Genomic DNA, 22628 nt, shown 5'->3' on the forward strand with positions numbered 1-22628 from the left:
GACCGACTCAAAGTGAAGACGGTCATGGGTGGAGCGGTGTTCTGTGTACTGGTATCCTCCTACATAACTCTTGTGTTTGTCTTTAGAAAACAAAGGTGCAGTGATGTTGGATTCTCCAAACGACAGTGACTTCTTCATCTGAAGAGTGAACTCCTAACACCCAGTCGCACAGCTGACAGTGTGTGTCTGTCTCTGTCTGCTTGGCCCCAGACATTGCCCCAGCCTTCCCGTCACACAGACTGTACCATCAAAGGTCAAAGGTCGGGCAGGGTAACACACTGACTTAGCTGAAGTCTTTCCCAAGGTAACAGACTGCTCTGGAGACTATCCTGCCCACGCTCCAATAATGCCAAACTGGATGGATTCAGAAGAGTTTGTCCAGCAGCAGGTCCGAACATCGACAGCACCTGAGCCTGGAAAAGCTTAACTTGACCAATCACAAGCAAGATTTCTTTTAAGTGTTGCTGAAGCTAACTTTTGTTGCTTGTTGTGCACTCCTTACTTGTAGAACACACACACACACACACACACAGCAGGTTAAACCATCATTCATTGTGAATGAAACAGACCCCTTAAATTAAAAAATCTGTGTTTATTTGATCTTGAGCTGAAGTGCCTTCCATGTGTCTGGTACATCACTGGCAGCAGGTATACGTGTAGCAGCAGTTAATCTGATTTGTAACAAAGTACTGATGAAATGTACATTATACAGAGCTGACCCTGCACTGTTTACATGTCAGTGTAGCAAGCTTCCTGCTCATTTCATTGGTCCTTCATTTCTGCCCAAGCTATCATTTCAGACCCGGCAGCAACATATCTAAAGCATGCACTGACCCGGGCTCTCCCATCACAGTCACCAAACTCTTATACGCTGATTTAAATTCAACTTAAGATTTTAATAACGAAACTGGACATTTTATTAGACAGATGGTTCACAAACCCAGCCAAGAGTGAAATCAAAGAAGGACAACTGTTATATTAGAACACTACATACCTCTGCATGTGGACAAGGGTCCACTCTAACCCCCATTTCTATTGCCTTTATTCACCCTCACAAAGCCCTGCCGGTGTGCATAACACACCCATCATACACTGGACACCCACAGGCTCGTGTGCTCCATCCACCTGTGTGGGGAATGACAGTCGAGGTCGAGACATTGCTTTACTTACTGCTGCACTCACTTGTTATGTTTACTCTACATGAAGCTTAATATTCCTATTCTTTTTAATAGAAGCACCTGACTCTTACTAAACAGCCCAATGCTGAAAAGTGGAACAAACACGTGAGAAGAAGACTTCTGTGATACACACCACTGGTTTGAATCTGCTTGTGTGCATTCCCCTGTGTTGACAGCTGCTTCTCGTCATGACAAAAATGGCGTGTCCTTGCTGAACTGCTCCTCTTTGAACAACAGATAACAGAGCCATTACGAGGAAGCCAGTCAAACATGCCAAAGAGAAGAGTCCATTAAATATTCATCACTTGTGCTTCTGTTTTTCTGCAGCGTTATGTTTCCAGATAACTGGATTCTCCCAGTGCATCACACAGGGAGGCTCGCTCAGGGCGTGTACATGATTATATGTAGCCTTCAGTGTCATATTTCCGAGGGCGGGGTTAATGCAGCAAAAGTGCTTTAGCTCTGCTCTAACCAGGTAGTACTCTAACCAAACAGCAGAGGTGAGAACAAAAGTTAACAAATAAAACCAACACTGAAAGACTGACACTCCTGCATTACACTTTCAAGCTCGTGGCGCTCCGTGACGCTGCTGTAGTGTCTGCTCACAGATAACAGAGGACAGAGATGGCAGCACGGGATGCTCGACAGTGACAGCACAGTGGTTTAACAGAGACGTGAGGAACTAGTCAGCAGTAAGATCAGGTATATAAACAGTACATGCTAAATTGTGTAGTATTTTTACACCAGCAGCAGTCTGACCTTTGTTTACACGGTCTCTTTGAATAGAGGCTGACGAGATTTTGATGAGAGGCTAAAGAAGCATTTCTGCTAATATCCATTTCTTTTTAGTGCAGTAATTCAAAAACTGCAGAAATAGAGGTTTAAAAAAATAGTTTTGCACTTGGATGGAAGTATGTGTGGGTGTAGTATATGAGCAGCAGGTAAATGACTGAGAAGAAACCATTAAGGATGATACATAACAAGCCCATTAATACATTAGTCATGTTTTTGTGTTGAGTGGCACAAATCATGTTAACCCTGTAAAGCCTGAACCAATCATTACTAGAAAATTACATTTATAAAACAAATGTAGTTCATTAAAACTACTGACAATTTTTCTTAAAGAACTTAAATATTATTTTGCATATATGTGGTTGTTTTTATTTAGGTTTTTTTTTACTATTTATTGTTGATTTGTTGAGCAAGTTATTTGTTTTTCGGCGGGGAGAAAGTCTCAAAGACTCATCTATCAAATATGAAACAGTTGGCATTATAGGGTTAAAGACACGTTTCACACTCACAACCAAACAGATGATCACTGATGGATTTTAGTGGAGCAGACACTCCAGCACCACCCACCCACCCACCACACAGCAGTACAGTGTTATCAGTGTACACTGATCCCTCAACAAACAAGCTCAGTCACTGACACTGCCTCTGTGTTGTTCCCGTGCACTAAAAATATTTCTAAAGCCATTAAAAATTAAAGTTTCACCATCTTTCTCGCTGTGTGTGGGATCGTCTTGAAAGGTTTTTGGAATAAAAACACGAGGTACAAAGTTTCTGTTTTATTTCCAAAGAAAAAAGATGGAGGCAGAGCAACACATTTTGTAAATATGTACAAATTTCAAGTGAGAGAAAAGCTTTATTTGTCTACTTTCTTCCTGATCTGGAAATATAATGTTCAATCCTAATAAATTACTATGCTATTGTCACTGTGTGGTTTTATGTACACGGATAGTATGTTAGCTGAGAGGAGACAGAGGAGTGAGAGCGATGTTGAGAAGCTCCTGGTATGCTGCATTGGTCAAAGTCCCTCCTCTCACAGGAGCATGTGGACCTGTGTTTCCACCGAGCTGTGTGACTGTAAATGAACTGGAATCATCTGTGCACCATTTCACTGAAAGTCACCAGAAGATCACTTTGAGTGAAAATGGATTTTTATTTTGTTAGTTAACATTAGAACAGGAGCAGTTTTACCACCATGTGCAAAGTGAAGTATTCAGTCATTGCCCCCTGACCAAGTTTCACAGCGAAACATTTTACTTGTGATGATGTTAAATCGTGTTAGCCTCTGTGTGTCCAGGGGCCCAGATGGGTCACCAGTGCAGGGCTGCCGTAGATGTTTATTCATTGAAAGTATTCAGTCTGATTGAGGTGCCCTTCCTATTCTGTGCTATACAAGGTACAGACGGGCTGAAAATCCTGCATTTGTTTTCTAGAATTTGTCCCATGATCCCTCTTTGTCTATCAAACCCTTAGGCAACCTCCTTAGAAATAACTCCGTATTTAAGGGCTCTAATCTTGAAAGCACAGTGCACAATATCTGTCTTTATACAGGCAGTTAACTACAGCACATCTGCATATTTGTATTAATTCAGACACTCTTTAGCAGCCACAAATGGGAGTTCACGTGCAGGTCCACCGGTCACAGTGATGGAGGTGAAAAGATGGAACAGAAAGGTAACATCAACAATTCAAGAAAAATGCAACAGACTCAAAAGTTTGAGTGCATTGTTGTTTTTAACAACCTCGGAGCTGCACGAGGTCTGTTTCTGAGGCAGTCACGGGCTGAGGTGGTGTTGAGTGATGGAGAGTGGAGAGGTAGTGGCATTTTCAAGAGAGCGCATGTTGTGACAGCAAGGCTGGATGAAAGATCGCTTGGACTGCTGTAAGTACCTGTGAGGTAATGTGAGTGAGTTAATGAGCTGGACCTTAAGGAACGCATTTGAATGATCAAGCAGCAGTGGTGCCAGCACTCATGCTGATCTGGTAGGGTTTTACCTACAACTTAAAGATCTATGATATGGAGATTTGGTGCTGTTGTAAAATGGTGTTTTGTAATGGAGACCAGGGGCTACACAACATTATTCCATGCATGTATTTGTTCTTGAATGAAGATACGTGAAAACCACATGTATATTACTTGAGATATTTGATGAAAAACCGCTGTATGTTGCATTCTGTAAGATGTGAAACTAGTGGTTAAACCCACAAACTCTTTATTGTTTGTGATCTTTTTGCAAGCAGAGAGTCAGCTGCTGCAGCCGTTAATGTGTCATCTTCACTTTCCAGAGCCACAATGCCCATCTGTTTTCTAAATTGGAGCATGGGGTAGTCAGTGTAAGGCCATGTCTTTCACAATGTTTGGTTGCAAATCTTTAAACTGTCTATGTCAAAGTGAAACTGAGCGTTGCATAATCAACAGAAACATTTGCTTTTCAAAGACCAAGCGTTGAACCAGGGAGAGAAGAAGGAAACATGAGGTTTAAAAAAACCAAAACACAGCTGACCTGAGGCCTTATCCAGACAGCTTCAGGGTTACCCTGGGCTTCTATACTATGAAGGTGATTCACTTCTTCCGGGGCTACATCGCCATGGTAACGTTGCTGCTGTGAAGGTAACTTGCTCCGGAGCAGGTTAAGATCCAGATTAGAGATAAACAGGTATGAAATCTACTGACCAATCAGGTCTCCAGAAAGTAGCATCATGATTCCTGGAAGATCCCTCCGACCTCTGTGTGTGAACTCTACGGGGGATCTAAAGTTGTTGTTTTTTTAATCGTCTAATGTCTCTGGATTTCCCTGATGACCATCTATAATAAATAATTCGATTTTTGAGCGCAAAATTGTTTGTGACCCTAAAACATGACACCTACACAAATTTTCTGACCTGACATCTAATTTATACAAAGTTAAAATTCCGCTTTTATATTTAATCTTTACTCTCAAACCATAAACAGCAGCGACTCTGCAGCTGAGAGAGTAACACACATCACACCGTGAGCAGCAGGTGATGTTTCCGTTTAAAGTGGGCTCAGAGCACCATGTTTTCGCTGATGCTTGTATTCAGTCTGATGGATTCTCAGCCGAGGGACTATGTTTTCTGTGTGCAACTTGTTACTGACACCACTGGCACACTGCGTCTCCTCTAATGGGCTGTGAGACATGAGGCTCTAATGTTAAAATGAATCCAGTTTAAAGTTTCCCGGCTCTAATGGGAAGCCCTGGCAGTGCACGCAGTGATGAAACTGTTAACGGGAATGACAATATTTACTCTCTGCGCTAAATCACCAGATTAGTCATGTCTGTTTCTACTGTGTGGCTGTGATTTAAAGCCAGGGGATTGTTTTAAAATCAGAGTAGTGTCGACAAGCAGTTGTTGTGCTACCGTGTTTAAAGCCGCCTCTCTTTGTGTATGATTGCTCCTCGGGGGATTTCATTGGGGCTAGCTGTGTGGTTCGTACAACGACGTCGACGATGATTGGCCTAAGTAGCTGCCAGTCACGATAGACGCCGCTTCTAAAATCTCGCCGTGTGCAATGTTATTGGCTGAGAGTTTATCTCGAGGCTGGGGATTGGTGTTAGTAACGCCAGCAACGAGTCAGTCCAAAGTCATTGGTTGTTGGTTCCGCTGCAGTGTGAAGGCTTTCTTCCACAGCCAGTGAGACAGGCATCGGGCCAAGCTACCGAAGAAGAAGGAGAACAGGGAGAGGTAGTTGAGCTGCTGTGAAGGGAGTGTGATGTTTGTTCGTGAGCGGAGACATGAAACTTTACACTGCGTGGATTTAACCTGCAGCTGACGTGAACGTGAGTAGCAGAGCTTCCCTCTGGCACTGCTGTGGGAGCCAGACCGTGGAGTGAGTGGAGCTTTGTCAGTTATTGTTCTCACATTAGCGTCAGTGCTTCAGCGGCAGAGCTGTGTACGGTCAGCTTGCGAATTCGTACGGACTCGAAGTGTCTGTGTCATGTGAACGACAAGCTTTAAGACAAGTGTAGGCTGCTCGCAAAGGTTCTCAACAGCACCCAAGTTGGTGCATAGCAAAGCTAAATGGAAGCCATTTGGTCCAGTGCCATTCCAGCGGAACGCGATTTTTCACATTTGAAATTCCGGACAGGTCTATGGAAGTGCATGTTCGGCTGCCCCACAGGCAGGAACCGGCCTAAGCACATCCACAGCCTGGAGCTGGTGGCCCACTGGGGGCATGTTCACTGACGGCTAACTAACTCCGTGGCCTCAGATCCTGCTGGACTAAAGTGAAAGTTTTCGTCTTCTGTCAGGGAGCTCTTTGTTTCTCGGATGCTACAGCAGCTCTGCCACACTCTCTCAGGACCACGTTTGTCTTTTGTAACTATTCTCCGATTATGCAACACTGTTGCTCAATTATTTAACTTGTGATAAATGATTGAAGCAGGCTGAGCTGCACACATCTTTAATGTTAGCAGGTCCATGTCAGGCACCAGGGTCAGCAAACAGAGTCAGCATGAAAGATGTGAGTGCGCATGTGAAGACTTGGTTTATGTTTCATGTATTTGATCGGTATAATTTGTGATATGTGATCTGTTTTTATTGATTAGCCTGTGAGAGTTAAGCGGCTGTATCAGACAACACTTTGAACTCTGAAACGTTGTATTTGTCTCTCTGACCTTAGAGACAGTTTGAGACAGAGGCGAGGGAGAGTAGATCTATTAGACAGAGGATGATGAAGATGGAGCTGCCAGGCAAGAGGAAGACCTCAGAGGTGGTTCGTGGATTTAGTGGAGGAGGATGTGCAGAGGGTTGTTGTGACAGAGGATAGTAGGTAGGGAGGGGAAAGATGGAGGAGCTGAAAGGAGAGAAGGAATGGTTCCTCACCTCACAATTGATTTTCTAGAAAATTATTTGGATATTTAAAAAACGTAAAGTTCAATAAATTTGACCTAAAGAGTTTCTTTTTCTCAGAGTTTGTAGCTTGTGTCTTACAGCTGACCAGCTCTCTCCCTTTTATCCTTTGTCTCTAAATCATCTGAGACGTAATTACTTCCTTTTTGTTCTAAGAAAAACTTTTGGAAACCTTTGGCTTCTAATTTCTTCTTCAGTTTCTTGCACATAAAAATTCTGGGTGGGCCATGCTGATGTGGATGTCAGTCAGTATTTACTCACTAAGCACATCGAAGTTTTTGGTAAGTTGTTTAATAGGTTGTGCTTATGTCAAAGCCATTTAACACACAGAGTTACTAACAAAGCCAAGCTTGGCTGCAGTGCAGAAGGAAACCTTTGATTGTCTTAACTCATAGCAGGCATGGATGTGTGCTTTTTACTTAGCTGTCCAGGTGGGTAAATGGGAATTTTAATAACCTAGAAATAACATGGACCCGGCCCCCAGGAGAGGGCTACTTGTTAGTGAATCACTTGCTCAATCAGACGGACACACAGAGTGGCTCAGGGCAACAGATTCAGCTATGTTAGTTATGGGTAAACAAGCTCAGGCCTACTGACTGCTGCTCTCTTTAAAGCACTCCATCTATTCAGCCTCTGTGTTGATATTCCACTGGTGAACGATACATGTGTGCGTGCTGTAACACTGTGTGTGTGTGTGTGTGTGTGTGTGTGTGTGTGTGTGTGTGTGTGTGTGTGTGTGTGTGTGGTGAGCTGTTTGAATGTGGAGTTGGTATGAGCCTTCTGTTGGGCACACATGCTGTTGCCTGGATTCAATACTGCCTTTATGTGTCCAAGAAACTCAGCTAATCTGGACACACCGACCCACATTCAGCACACTGCGCCTGTGCACAAAAACCCTTTCACCCATCCACGCTGGAGCCCCTGCAAAAACCTTCTGCACTTATAAAAACTGCACTTCACACTGTAAGGATCCATCTGCCCAAACATACTCTCACCACTGCTTCATGTACCAGCAGTAACACGTAAATACCAGCATGCATCTGTTTTTAATGAGCGTGCAGTAGCGGGACCTCCACCTATTGTCTGAAATGCATTAACAGTTGGCTGCAGCTGCTCTACAGCTAGTGCATCGTTCTTTTTCTGGTACACCACTTAAGAAGATGAGAACCAATCACACTGTACGTATATTTTGCTCTCCCTCATCTCCCAAAGATGGACATAGAGCGAGCGCCCTGCCTCCTCTGGTGAAGGTCAAGTAAAGATGGGGTGAAAAGTTGAACAGAAAAGAACAACCACAGCAGCCCCCCATGGTTCAGTCATTTACAGAAGATTATGGTCCAAGAATTGCTTATTCTGTTTAATAAACTCTGAGTTTCCATAACTGAGTCCTCTAAGTGTTAATGTAATATTAACATATAGCTGCTTTGTTAAGAAAACTCCTTCCCTCCGATTGCAATATATATGTATCACCAAATGTACTATCAAAAAGGATTTATAGTTGATAATGTTGCACAAGTACTGTGGCTCATTGGGTATATGTTTGAAACTGGTGATTAAGGTAAGAGTGGCGTCGACAAACAATCAGTTAACCCCTCCCTTCCTTCCTCGACAGGTGGTTGACTCGGGCTGAGCAGGCCGCCAAGCTTGCATTACTCTGGCAGATCCCTAGGCAGTTGGTGAGTGCACATTCATTTTTGTTTTAATACATTCTTCCTTCTAACCATTATCTCAGGCTGCAAAGTTGATAAAATTGTAATTTCAATCATGATTTTTATGTTCAAATAATTAATGAATGTGATCGAGGGGTGTTGGCTATGCACGCTCTGCCAGCAGAACACAGCTTTATGTGTCAGTCACAGCGCTTTCCTGCACTGCGGAGCCTGAGGTTACCTGAGTGCACCTGACTGCAGTGAGGTGCTCTATATCACAGACTGTCAAACAAAAGTCTCATGTCTGCCACAGCAGAAGACCACGAGCTCTGCACAGCAGAGCGTCACAAAATGCAGTATGATGAAAGCCAAACAATGCAGTGGTTGCTAAGTTGACTCACCAAACATGAGCTCGGATAAAGATTTACATCCATCATGCAGGTGCAGATGGCATGGAGTGAAAGAAGCCTTCTAAGAGATGCACTGAATTTGGGTGAATAAAGAGGACCAGTTAATTTTTATGCAAGGATTTGTAAGTTAACAGGAAGGCAGCAGTGTCCTTTTACCTCACTAAGATCAAAAACAATCCTGATCCAATAACTAATCTCAGTACTGATCAACATAATCATTATTATCACCACCGCTGAAGCCTCAGCTCTAACTACGGTATTTTACTGCTTTGAATTAAACAACGCCAAAGAAAATATCTACCTGTTAATCCTGTTGTTGATAGTACAATGCAGTATTAGGGCCGTATTAAGAAAAAAAATAGTGTTTATTCTTAGAATAAAGACAAAATGTTGAGATTAAAGTTGTTTTGAGTCAAACATCTGCCACAGAAAACACCCTGTGTAGATAAGTTAGTGAGACAGCTTGAATAGATATCTTCTTGTGTCTTAGTCTACAACATACACCTTCCCTACTGCATGAAGCTATAAGCATGAGCAACTTGAACTTGATCTGAACTTATTTCTGTTTTAGCACATAAACACAGCGTGGTGATGCGTATAAGGACGAGAAGGTGCAGAAAGCTGCATCTGGTCAGAAGGTGGAAAAAAAACCCACACAAACGTGGAGGAGTTGGTCGGATTTGTCCAAAATGAAATGGCTGCATTGGACAGATGCAACGATACAGATGCTTACAGCCTCGAGCACGTTTGAAACGACTGTAATCTCCATATTTCAACTTTGTTCTCAAATATTACTTTAGGTTCAATCTTGAAAGTAACAATAATATATATTTTTTCTTATTATGGCCCTAATATTCCTTCGTATAACAGGGATTCTTTAAAAACTTTATCAGTGGAATAATCAGAAACCACAAAAAAATACAGCTAAGTGTGCCATATAGGGTAACAAAGATGAATTGCCTTTACTGTATGTTGACTGATGACAGCTAAATGTATAATCATCTCTCAAAGCCCCGCTCTGAGTCAGAAAAAAATCTTGTAACCTCAAATCCTAAAACCAAGTCAGAATCTGCCATCATCCCCTTGGAAGGTGTGTCAGAAACGGCCCTAATTACTGCGGCCCTCCCAAAGGGAGAGATGACAACACAGAAGCTCACGTGTGTGTGAGAGAGCTGTGCTGCGCTGCTGTGTTGTCCACAACATGCTTTGTTTGAATGTGCTAGCATTTCCATCCTTTGTTCATTCACAGCACACACTGGTCAAGTCTGCATGCACACACCCTGTCACTGAAGGGGTATGACTTTACTCTAAAACTCTGTGTCAGCAAATGTAGACACACACGCACACACACAAGCAGCAATGGGGATGCTGACCCAGCATTCCTTCCAGTCTGGGCTGTCTACCTATTTTCCTGTGCTAACACAGCACCACTGTAATAAGACCATCTTTAGCGCTTGGTTGTTTATCAGTCTGCAGTGAAATTGAGAGGAAATATTGTGTTCTATTTATTGAGTCTTACTTCATTAGGTGTTTAGAGTAACCCAGGGTGTCATGTCCATTGCTCTACTGTGAGACACTAATGTGGGCTACAACAGTGTGACCTGAAGGAGGGAGAGAATATAAGTGTACATGGCACCAGGACACTATAGGTTGCAGGTCCAGTTTTGTAATCGGGTGAAGAGAGGAGCTGAGCTGTCAGTGAGTTGGAGCAGGTGGTTGAGGAGGATACTGGACAGGCATAATGTATAATGAGGAAGTGCTGGAAATATCTGACAGAGGATCTTCTATCCCCACCTCCAACAGAACAGAATCCCTCAAAAGCAGCTCTGGCAAATCATCAGGTGACTGATGAAGTGGATAACTCGCCCGTTATGTATTAGTTGGTAGTAGTTTAACAGCTCCTTGTTAGCCGGGTCTCCAGGGTGGAGGAGGTTTGTCCTGAGATTAATTAAGGCCCTGGATGTTGAAATACTGATGTGATGTGGTGCAGTGCCTCTGGATTGGCTGACGGGGATGGCTAACACCATCCCTAAGGAGGAGTGACCTCCACAATCTAAAATGTGTTGCCCAAAGACGAAAAAGACAATGCAGTTTGTGCTTTCACTGTTCACTTTGACCATTGTCACGTCACATTCGTGCCTCACTCTAGGACAGCGGTCCCCAACCCCCGGGCAATGGACTGGTACCGGTCCGTGAGGCGTTTGGTACCGGGCCGCAAGAGTTGAGGCTCGGGTGGGAAATTTATGGTTTCTATCGGTTTTTATTGTTACCTTTCTTTCCCTGGGTCTTTTCCCGTGTGTTATGAATAAATCTTCTTCTTCTACTGGTTTTATTTTGTTGTATTTATCTGCAACACCTTAAAGGCCCGTCCCTGAAAATATTGTGGGGCCTAAACCAGTTGGGGTGTGTGTGTGTGTGTGTGTGTGTGTGTGTGTGTGTGTGTGTGTGTGTGTTCTTTATTCTATTAATGCATTTTGTACATGGCCCATATAAGAAATAAATAAAAATGAAAAAAAATCAAGCCAGTCTAGGAGCACTCTGTTTGTCTGTCAAAGAACACACCTCAACATGTTTTGTTACTTTCCAGATATCTCAGAGTGCTGCTCATCTGCAGCTGTCACTTGTGTATAAGTGCATTTTATTAAACATGTTTTAATAGTTCATGTAACAGCTGACTGTGGAGTATTTAGTAGCAAGGAAATTTCATGACTGGACTTGTTGCACAGGTGGCATCCTATCACGGTACCACGCTGGAATTCCCTGAGCGTGAGCCATTCTTTCACAAATGTTTGTAGAAATAGTCTGTGGCCCTGAAAGCGATTGAAAGTTGGATGGGTGAGTGAATACTTTGGCAGTACAGTGTACCATTATGTGAACAGTGTTGTAAGAAATGTGATGTTATGGTTAGATCTTTAGTTCTTGTGTATTGTGCACAGAACTGTGACCACTTGCATACATGCATCTATACTGCTAATCCCAGCTGTGTCTACAGTGTGACAGTATTTTCCTTTGTCTCCCCCTGTTTTTATTGCAGTATAGGAGAGAGTGCTGTAGGTACCAAGCAAAGCTGCCATGTCGGTGACTGTTCACGAGAATCGGAAATCCCGCACTAGCACAGGTTCCATGAACATCTCATTGTTCCACAAGCCTTCACATCCCGACAGTGTCCTGACTCATTTGAACACCATGAGAAAACAATGCATGTTTACTGATGTCACTCTGTGGGCCGGCGATCGCTCTTTCCCATGCCACAGGTAAACTCACGCTGGCAGTGTCTTTTTCGATGACCCCTTTTGTTTGTTTGTTTTCTAACTTGTGACTTTCACTCTGGCTCATCTGCTTTCGTGTTCTGCAGGGCTGTCCTGGCAGCATGTAGTCGTTACTTTGAAGCCATGTTTAGCGGAGGGCTGCGAGAAAGCCTGGACACTGACGTCAATTTCAGAGACAGTATACACCCCGAGGTACTACTCTGAATTTCTCTTTGAACAGTCAGGTTAGCATGTTCTGGTGGCTCCTTGTTTTCAGTTCTTTTCATTAAAAAAACAAACATATCTATATATATAATCTTATATAGCTCTACCTCAGCACTCAAAGCACTTGCCTCATTCACACAAACACTATTTTTCTCTGCTTTTCCTGCACAAGTGCTTTCTATCTAACATTCACCCACATTCATACTGTGATGGATGCATCTGAGAGCAACTTGGGGTTAGTACCATGCCCAAGGATATTTAGCACACAGACTGGAGGAGCCAGGGATCGAGCCACCAACTTCCCCACTTAGTAGATAACTTGCCCTACCTCCTGAGCTGCATCCAATAAAATGAACCTGAAGTCTGATGCTATTTAATTTTGTATGCCTTAAAGTTTAATCTTCAGAGGACAGGAAATATAAGTGTAAAGAAATATACATGTAAAGAGTTGAGGACAGAGAGGGTTGAACCACTTCATAGCAGGTCCTTTTTCTCTCACATTAAAGAAATCAGAAGGACAGCAGGCTTTCATCTGCACAATATGGTCAGAATCATGAGGGATCTCATAACCTCCTCTGCCACCTCACTGTGGACTGGCTCATTCCTTACTACTGGGCTGCTCTGAAAGCTTTTAGTGGTGCGGGGATGAGAAGGAGGGATCGTCTGTCTCCCATATTAGCTGGTCTTCACTGGCTCCTCAAGTCCAGAATTCACATTAAATTTCTTTCTCTTGCAAACAAATTTTGCAAGAGGAAGTGATCGGGGTTCATCATGTGTCACAGACCTTATAGTATCCTGATATCCCAGCAGAGCTTTGCTCTCAGACTGCAGGTTTACTTGTTTTTAGTTTCTAAAAGTGGAATGGGAGGCATGTCCTTCAGCTGTCAGGTATCTGCTGTCATACTGTTTAGGTAATGGCTTCAGATTGTCCTTGTAATTTGATTTGGCTCAGGTGACACTGAAAAATTATTGTTACTCCAATTTATTAGGATTTAGTTTAGGAAGATTTCTAACTAGGATCAAAGTGTCTTTTCCAATGGAGACCTGGCTGAGGTTGCAGGCTCGCATTAAATGCTGCATGTATAGCACACATATGCAAACAGCCACAATACAAACTGCCTGCTTCCTCTTTTCTTCCATTCTTTGATCTCTTAAAATTCACCAGTACACGTGCCCACGTTTAGTGTGTTTTGGTCTTAGGCAGTGTATCACGCTGTTATATGTCCTGTAATGTGCATGGCTAATTTTCCAATGGCCTACTTGGCTAGGTCCTGGAGCTTCTGTTGGACTTTGCCTACTCTTCCCGAGTGATCATAAATGAGGAGAACGCAGAGTCGTTGTTGGAGGCTGGCGACATGCTGCAGTTCCACGATATTCGGGATGCAGCAGCAGAGTTCTTAGAAAAAAACCTGCACGCGTCCAACTGCTTGGGAATGATGCTGTTATCAGATGCTCATCAGTGTAAAAGACTGTACGAGCTGTCGTGGAGGATGTGTCTGGTGCACTATGAGACGGTAAAGATGACTATTCTTGTTTTCTCTAAGTTTATTAAAAAATACTGAGTGAACAAATGAACATATGTTTCAGATTTGTGGGGGGATTGATCCTGTGGAATATTTTAATAATCTGAGATTGACACAATCAGGTAGTAGGAACTCAAGCGCAGAGCGGTTAGACGTCTCCAAAAGCAGTTTATTTACAGCACTAGTGCACGATGTATACAGTGAAGGGAAATCCAAACTCCAGGGAATCACGGGGAAGCTCTCTCACACTCGCTCACGTCTTCTTGCCCAAACTCACACATTCACACGGCAGGGAGGAAAGTCTCTGTAGCAGAAGAAAGGGAAGTCACTCACAAAGCACAGGTTCACAGGAGCTGGGAGAATCACTAACGTACAATCATCCAGCGACGAGAGGATCTGTGTTCCAGCCTCAAATATTGCTCCTAGGTGATGACAGCTGATTGTTGTCAGGTGTGTGGGCCAAGGGCGGAGCCCACAGTGAGCTCCGCCCAGGCAGAGAGGGAGAGAGAAAACCAAACAACACATGAAGCCTCGTGGGGCCGGCCGGGCAGGCACGGAGACCACGACAGAGATGGAGGATTTGTGGTTTTCATGCACTATAAACCAGAATGATCAAAATGGAAACGAAGGCTTAAAAGGTTTTACTTTATTCAAAAAAGGAAAGTTTCCTTTTTTGAATAAAGTGTGTGTTTGTGTGAGAGAGTGTGTATGTTGCATATAACATAAGTATTTGTGCTTTCAGGTGAGAGAGTCTGAGGATTTCTACAGTCTGTCCAAAGACCAGCTGCTGGAGCTGATTCTGAGTGACGAGCTGGAGATAGAAGATGAACAGGTGAGTGTCGTCACTCGCGGGGACTCTCCTGTGTCTGTGGCGTGTTTTTTCAGAGCGTACTGATTTGTGTTTGGAAGTGATTTTTCAACCAAATACCAACCAAACCACAGAATGCTCCTCGTACAGTGTTGGAAGCCATAAATTGATGTTGGCTGGTAATTCGACTCATGGCAGGTTGTGTTTAACTCTGTGATGCGGTGGGTTCGATACGACTTGGAGGGTCGGCGTCTTCATTTGCCAGAGCTGCTGACAGGCATAAGGTTGGCTCTGCTGCCCTCGGAGTGTCTGCTGGAGGCTGTAGCCTGTGAGGAGCTGATTATGGCTGACAAGAGGAGCAGGTAGGCTCATAAGACCAAGACCATGTAAACTTTGTGTCTTCTCTTTGTTTCATCTCACATTTAAGCTTTCGCATTCAATACTAGCTTTTCATATTCGGTGGGTCTGATTGAGTGAAAAGTGTTACAGGCCAAGAAGTTTCTTAGGCTTAAAAGGTAATAAAGATGTAAAAGAGGAGCCGACCACAAAAAATGAATGGAAGAGAGAAGACGATGGTTAATAACAATTAATGCAATAGTGGCATATACACACAAGTGAGTAGAGGAAAGGAGTGAAAGGAGGTAGAGTACATCATGGGGAGTCCCTCAGCAGTGTAGCTAAAGCATCTTCCCAGGGTCCGTTGATCCTGCCCTAATCGTTGGCTCTATCAGAAACAGAGTTTGAAGCCCAATCTTAAAACCGGGTTGGTGCACAGTTTTAAAATGATATTACTTTTCCATCACTTGAATACAAATTTTCTGAAATGTCTTCAAGTCCAAGCCAAAATCTTTTTTGAAAGGTATTACACAGCTGAGCCCGAGCAGCCTCGCTGTGACTGTGACTCGATCATCACAGATCTGTGACACCCTGTGAGCTGGTGCCATGGACCAGCTGAACCCAGCTTCAATCAAAAATGGTGTTTCTCAAAAGTGACAGCAAATACTCTACCTTAGAATGAACCAAGAATGTCACCGATTCCTGCTTTTATTTAGCTATTCATTCAAACTGTATTTGATGGGGCGATACAGTTTAATATAGTTCTGATGCAGAGCATGAAACGGATGTCCTGCAGGGTGATTCCAGGTATCACAACCTGTCTGCATACAGGCTTCTACATCGATCAAGCAAAAACAAAACATTTCAGTATCACTTACATGAAACCACAGAGCAGATCATGTCGGACTCCATGACAAGACTTGCTTGGATATAGATTCCCATGTATCTGTGTATCAGTTCAGTTTCCTTTTGTGTTATCTTTTTTTGTTATTGTTACTATTTATATTTTTCAAATATTATTAACATATTCTTGAGAAATTATAGGAGTGTGAATTTAAACAGAAATCCGCTAGCAGCTGTGGTTTTGACAGACTCTCCACGCTTTCAGTAAGGATCAGCTGATGTGCTGACTGTCCTGCAGGTCCATAGTAGAAGAGGCAATGCAGTGTAAGAAGAAAATCCTTCAGAATGATGGAGTAGTGACGAGTCCTTGTGCCCGACCACGCAAGGCAGGACATACGCTACTTATACTCGGAGGCCAAACCTTCATGTGTGACAAGATATATCAGGTAAAAGGACCTTTCTGCTTGTGTGGTGTGATTTCATGTAATGCACTGTCAGTGTCACTTCTCTCAGGCTGATGTGAGTTGAACTGCTATGTTATTAACATGACATTTAACGGCTCTTTCATTTTAAGCTTACACCTATAGATCTACTAATTCCTCCAGTATTTAATTGTTCTCCTGTGTAAAACATCTCTCCTGTCTCTGCTGTGATCTTCTCCATCTCAACCCCGACACAGTCGGGTTTTCACAACCAAAACTCTCCTTGCTGATTGAGTTTAATCTCAGCACAATGACTAATACTAATTTAATATATCAGTGGGGAAATGACATAAAAATTCCATTGATTGGTGAGTTATGAGGATTAACCTCATAATACATCGACATAACCCCGTCTTCGTGTCCTTTGTGAACATGGAAACAAATTCAGAGTGAATTTTAACTCCGCTTTATTTAATTCACCAGTTCATCTTTATGTATTTCTCATCCTCTGTCTCGTTTTATGTTGACTGCAACAACTGGGCCACTTCTGATGTTCACATATTTATGTCAAATCTATAGGTTGATCATAAAGCCAAGGAGATCATACCAAAGGCAGACCTTCCCAGCCCTAGAAAGGAGTTCAGTGCCTGCGCCATTGGTTGTAAGGTTTATGTGACAGGAGGTCGAGGATCAGAGAATGGAGTGTCTAAAGACGTCTGGATCTATGACACTGTCCATGAAGAGTGGTCTAAAGGAGCACCCATGCTAATAGCCAGGTATGCTGTTTGTTGCTTTATAGGAAATGCTGGATCAGCGCAAACGGCAATGTAGTAGTACTGTCCAATTTCTAGGGTAGTTTTGCAGTTAAATTTGCAGTGTAAATGGACATTTATTGGTCTAAATGTGTTGCCCAAAGCAAAGTGAGATTCTAGAGTTCTATATATTGTACTTGGCAATTGTTTAACAATAAGAAATTATCACAAAACAGACGTTGCTCTTGCCACTGAACCAGAAATCGCTTAGAAGGCAATTTTTCCTGCTGCAACGTTTATCTTTGTGAATCTGTGCTTCAGACTACGTTTCATTCACTTCACCCTATTATGTTTGAAAGGATTAAGAAGTGTTAGCATGACTGTAAACATGGCAGATATGTCATGAACTGTGGCAAATGCCAAGGCTTTCTAAGGAGCTCCAGGACAAAATGAGTTTTGGATGCAACTGAGATTAGTTCAAGTGCCACTGGTAGAAGTATAGTTTGTGTGGATAGACGTTGTGTATAGAAAAGTGTTTAAACTTACTTTAGCCATATAGTGGATTGCATTACAAAGTGCACCATCGCAAACCCATCACTGACAGAAGTTCACACAACATGCTGCTTCCCTTCCACAGGTTTGGCCATGGTTCAGCTGAGCTGGAGAACAGTCTGTATGTTGTTGGAGGGCATACAGCCATAGCTGGTGTCTTCCCTGCTTCACCATCTGTCTCTCTGAAACAGGTCTGAAAAGCAATGACTTCTACCTAAAGCTGAAATAAACAATTATTTATTTGTAACTGACAAGTGCAGAATTTTTTTTTGACAATTTACGTATATTTATCTACAGTTTATTTGTTCTGTAAATTTCATAGCCAGCCACAAAAGCGTATATGCATTGACTTTGAACTGGCAGGAAGTTACAGAAAGTGGTACTTTGCACAAAAGTGCATTCTCTGTTAAAGTCTTACAGAATAGTTAAATTATAATAATAAATGACAGAGAGAAAATTGCACCTCGACAGGTGTTTAAAATAAAGCTTTATAGGCAATGTAAACATGTTTTATTGGGCAGGGTGGAGCGCAGGGTTAGGTGTATAGCAGGTCGTCCGTAACACTCCTGCCAAGTTTAAAGACTGTCTGTCAAGAAGAGTGAAGAACAGCTTTACCATGTGCAGAGATTTCGCTGATGCTTGACCAGCAGCTCAGTTTGCATTTTACTGTTTTATGATCAAACTTTACAGGGACATGAAACTAAAGTGTTAAGTGTATCAAACGTCTTCACCAGGTGGAGCGGTATGACCCTCTCAATAACAAATGGACCATGATGGCTCCACTAAGAGATGGCGTCAGTAACGCTGCTGTGGTCTCTGCCAAACTCAAACTCTTTGTTTTTGGGGGGACCACCATACACAGAGACAAAGCCTCCAAGGTTGGTGCTCTTTGTTACTTACCTGCCTCTCTGAAGCATCTCTACCAATACTGTATGAATTTTATTGATTATACTTTTCTTTGAAAGACCAGTTATTGTTCTTTGTTTCAGTAATTGTGTAATAAAGATGTAAAAGAACAATACTACATTTAGTGTGAGTGTTGTGCTGTCGGCGATAGCACTGTAGCTGTATAATTCCCTGCTTGCTATTTTGTAGGTCCAGTGTTACGACCCCGTAGGAAACCGCTGGAACATCGCGGCCGAGTGCCCTCAGCCCTGGCGCTACACGGCAGCTGCTGTCTTGGGAAGCCAGATCTTTATCATGGGCGGCGACACAGAATTCACAGCTGCCTCTGCTTATCGCTTTGACTGTGAAGCCAGTCAGTGGACTCGAGTGGGCGACATGACGTCCAAACGGATGAGCTGCCATGCCGTGGCCTCGGGAAATAAGCTTTATGTGGTTGGAGGTTATTTTGGGACGCAGCGGTGTAAAACTCTGGACTGTTACGATCCCACGTCAGATAGTTGGAACTCCATCACCACTGTACCTTATTCACTGATCCCCACTGCCTTTGTCAGCACATGGAAACACCTGCCTGCCTAACTGTGAGGTACCAGGAGACACTCATCCCAGGTATGTTGAGGAATGTCTCAGTATGCCACACAAGTCACTGATTGTTACAGCAATCCACATTTGTTAACGTCAAAGTTACACTTCATAACTTCTTCACTGTGTGTGGTTTTTATCACAACTCGGGCTTTTCAGTCATAAACATACTATTCACCGCTAGATGTTACTTAGTCCTCCCACAGCTAGCCTGAATTGCCTTCAGGCTAGCTGAAAGTCCCTCTTCCCAGGTTTTGCTTCTGCAGCTGCCAAAGCCACAGGCCAGTCCTCCAACACCCATCTGCTACCTCAGGAGACCCTTGAGGTCAACCAAGCCTGGGAAGCCCATACCAGCCTCATTTATTCCCTCACTGGCACTGGCCACTAGTGGGCCCAAATCCTTGGGCAAGAGCTCAGTGTGTGAGCGTTAGATAGAAAACAATGATAACGACTGTAGTGCATCAATGTATGTTCCCCCAACCTTGAATCAGTCTGGAAGAAACTTTATGACGCGCAAATACTTACAGGTTACATATATTTAAAAAGAACAAAAACAAAGAAAAACTGCAGTGTTGTGTGTACATTATGTGTACGTTTTTGTAAATACATTTTTCAGTTATTGGGGATCACAGGAATGTGATGATGTCATGTGTGAATAAGTGCTGATCAAAGTGACAGTAACTGACTATTTTGTCATACAATGAATACGTGTTTTGTTATTCATCTCTTTGCTGTTTATGAGCAGCTGTTTTGCTTTCTCACTAAATAGTTATGTAATGAAGATAAAAAGATTTATGATAAATGAACACGTATGTGTGAATTTTCATACATGAGCAAAGCGAAGAAGCGCCACAGGCCAGAGTATAATGGTGGCAGTACTAATATTGCTAAAAAATCAACTAAGTAAACAGGAAATGTAATGTTACCAAAACATTACAAACATTTGCAGATTAAAATCGTGTCCATTTTTTTTAATAGAGTTATGTGGGAGAAATGATTTCCTGTATCTGTCCTTATAGCAGCCGCACTGATTCAGCGTGTTAGAGGTGATGTGTGTCCTGTTTGTGGTCCATAACAGCCAACACAGAGCCAGCCTTCCTCATCATTTATTATCCTGATCACTTGTTGGTTTCACCAGCTCTGATGCTGCTGCCCCTGCACACCACAGCAGAGGACACTGTGCTCACCACAACCCACTGACAGGAAATCGCCAACACTATGCTGCACGTGTAGAAGGATGTTAGGAAACGGAGGCGGCTCATCCCTTTCTTGTATCCAGCCTCTGTGTTAGTTTTCCACTTGAGCCTCTCGGGACGTACACGGGGAGTGGATAGCGGTCCTCGATCACCATCTCCCTGGCCTTATTTAGGTTTAGAGGCACATGATTTTTCCCAGACCATTAAAGCACTACTGATCTGCCCTCCATCTCCCACCCATCACTTATACAGTTGGCTGTATAGGCCTCTGAGTGATGTTTCAGTTCACACTGCAGTTTGGTCACAGTCCTGCTCCAGCCTCACTGCTGTTGTCTTCTCTGCCTGCAGGTGTCGACGCTGCCCCTCACATCAGTTTACAGTCGCACTGTTTCACTCAGGGTTGTAGAGAGTTAATCTAAGCGCAGTTTATTTAGATTGTTATTAAATAAATTATTGTTTGCATTGCTGGTCATAATAAGAGTGATGACAGCAGTTATATATCTAAGATGATGCTGTGTAATCGTTGAACAGCTGTGAATGACAATGACACCAGCCAGCAGGCTCCACACAACATTATGGTGGTGGTGTTAATGATGGTGAAGTTCCCATAATAATAATAATAATAATAATAATAATAATAATAATAATAATAATAATAATAATAATAGCATCAGCAATGTCTGTGTATATATGGAACCACATTAAAAGCAGCAGAACACAGTAGTGGCAAATATCATCACACAGATGAATATTTTTCTCTAATCATAAACTGATGGGCAACTTTTTAACGTTTTCTTGAATATGAAGTTAATAGTTTTGTTGCCTTCATGTTTTATTTCTGTTCTTTTCTTCCAGGAGGAGAAACTCTGAGAGTGGCCGAAGCGCCACACAGACCAAGCTTTCTGAAGACGAAGCAGCGTGTCACACACTCTGAAACATTGTGAGTGGTGTGGTTAAAAACCCCCACAGTGCACCACTCAGGTCTGAACAGACAATTACAGTGCTTCCTGATGACATACAAACACAGAGACTGTGTGTGTGCGTGTGTTTCTTTAGTGTCTTATGAGTCAAACCATTCCAGTAAGAAATCAAACTAAGAGCTGCCATGTTTACTTAAGTCATTTTCCTCAGAAGTCCAGCAAAATGAAATGAAAGCAAAGAATATGTTCACTGCAGTATTGAATAGTCAATGATGTGATGGAGGTTTCTGGCTTTTGCAGTGCTAGGTTTTATTTGTTCATTTTTTAAAATTTTTTTTTTCTTCGTAAGAGATTTTCCAGTTCATACAGAAACAGGTGCAGCGCAGGCCGAGTTTAGCCTGAATTATCCGGTGGTAAAGAATCATTTGCTAAAATGAAGTTGAATTACTCATGCTACTTTCTAAAAGTCCTCGTTGATGTCACAGCATTAGCAGCTCTCCACACACGATCTATTTATTCACCTCTGCAGCAGTGCAGCTCGTCACCAGAGGATGTGGACATGACTGCACAGCAAGCAGCCTGTGTGGCAGACTGTACAGAGCTGTGACGTCAAAGCGATTTACTCAGCACCAAGAAAATAAGCATCAAAGATCTACTTTTTGGGCTTGGATTCAGCTCTGATGGACACCTGGTTGATTAACATTTCAGAGTGCATTTGCAGTCCTCTGTATTTCCCGTGACATGATTACATTATGAATGAATGTGTGCAGCTGAGCAAGTTTTCCGTGGTTTGAAATCTGAGAAGCACAGCGGCCTTGTTGAGTATGTCCTGCAGACACGCTCAGTGCCATTCAAACACTGCTCTGCATTTTCTCTGTAGCACCTAAAGACTTTTAATCTTCAACAGTGAGTTCGTGTGCGTGAGTGTGTGAACGAGTGATCAGTGTACAGTGTTTCCCCGTGCTCAAACTAACACAACAAATGAATGAACACGGTTTGTGGCGCACACAGTTGCACCACCGTTGCTATGTTGTACTGGCTCTGTCAGTGTACAGTGTTTACTAATGTCGGGAGCGTCTTTGCACTCGTCCTCTCTACAACTGTTCATGAAGACCTTGGATGGACCCTTCTGAGCTGCATTTGCTTGTTTTCCCAAGTTGGAATTAAACTGTATCTCAGAAGAAAGACTGAAGCATGCACCAGTGAATCTGGGAAATCTGAGGATGAACATGTTTCTTAAAGTGAGGTTTTCCAGATGATTTTGAAAAAGTTTTTTAAGTGTGGTGCTGTCATGTTTTTACTGGTGATAATAAACACTGACTTACTTTTTAAACTGCACTGAGCTTTTGAACGTGCAGACGAGGATGACTGGTTTGTCTCTGTCGCTTTTAACACGTCGGGTGTCAGAAAAGGTGAATCT

General features: G+C 42.8%; 2 protein-coding genes across 11 annotated transcripts in view; both read left to right on the plus strand.

Moving 5' to 3' along the window:
- The window catches only part of LOC113026245 (A-kinase anchor protein 13-like), a 62064-nt gene extending 59174 nt beyond the window's left edge, over window positions 1-2890 (plus strand). For all 7 annotated transcript variants that reach the window (XM_026174788.1, XM_026174784.1, XM_026174783.1 and 4 more), the window contains one exon: window positions 87-2890. In XM_026174788.1, the coding sequence (XP_026030573.1) occupies window positions 87-142 (56 nt within the window). In that variant the 3' untranslated portion in view covers window positions 143-2890. The remainder of the gene's footprint in view (window positions 1-86) is intronic.
- A 1715-nt stretch (window positions 2891-4605) lies between these two features.
- enc2 (ectodermal-neural cortex 2) lies at window positions 4606-22546 on the plus strand. Of its 4 annotated transcripts, XM_026174792.1 has the most exons (14): window positions 5501-5767; window positions 7037-7120; window positions 8452-8515; window positions 11933-12152; window positions 12254-12359; window positions 13640-13885; window positions 14637-14726; window positions 14901-15064; window positions 16180-16327; window positions 16883-17079; window positions 17693-17798; window positions 18342-18485; window positions 18703-19119; window positions 21144-22546. In XM_026174792.1, exons 4-13 carry the CDS (start codon window positions 11971-11973, stop codon window positions 19087-19089), a joined length of 1770 nt encoding a protein of 589 aa, XP_026030577.1. In that variant the 5' UTR covers window positions 5501-5767; window positions 7037-7120; window positions 8452-8515; window positions 11933-11970; the 3' UTR covers window positions 19090-19119; window positions 21144-22546. The 4 variants fall into 4 exon arrangements, with proteins under 4 accessions (XP_026030579.1, XP_026030577.1, XP_026030576.1 ...); XM_026174794.1 differs by lacking the exons at window positions 5501-5767; window positions 7037-7120 and adding an exon at window positions 4606-4624; XM_026174791.1 differs by lacking the exon at window positions 7037-7120.
- The last annotated feature ends 82 nt before the right edge of the window (window positions 22547-22628 follow it).

Source organism: Astatotilapia calliptera, chromosome 7, assembly GCF_900246225.1.
Source record: "Astatotilapia calliptera chromosome 7, fAstCal1.2, whole genome shotgun sequence".
Lineage (NCBI taxonomy): Eukaryota > Metazoa > Chordata > Actinopteri > Cichliformes > Cichlidae > Astatotilapia > Astatotilapia calliptera.

Coding starts and splice junctions, on each gene's coding strand:
- enc2 (XM_026174794.1), top strand. CDS start 11,971: ATGTCGGTGACTGTTCACGAGAATCGGAAATCCCGCACTAGCACAGGT. Junction 12,360..13,639: donor GAGACAGTATACACCCCGAG/GTACTACTCTGA, acceptor CTACTTGGCTAG/GTCCTGGAGCTTCTGTTGGA. Junction 18,486..18,702: donor ACAGAGACAAAGCCTCCAAG/GTTGGTGCTCTT, acceptor GCTATTTTGTAG/GTCCAGTGTTACGACCCCGT.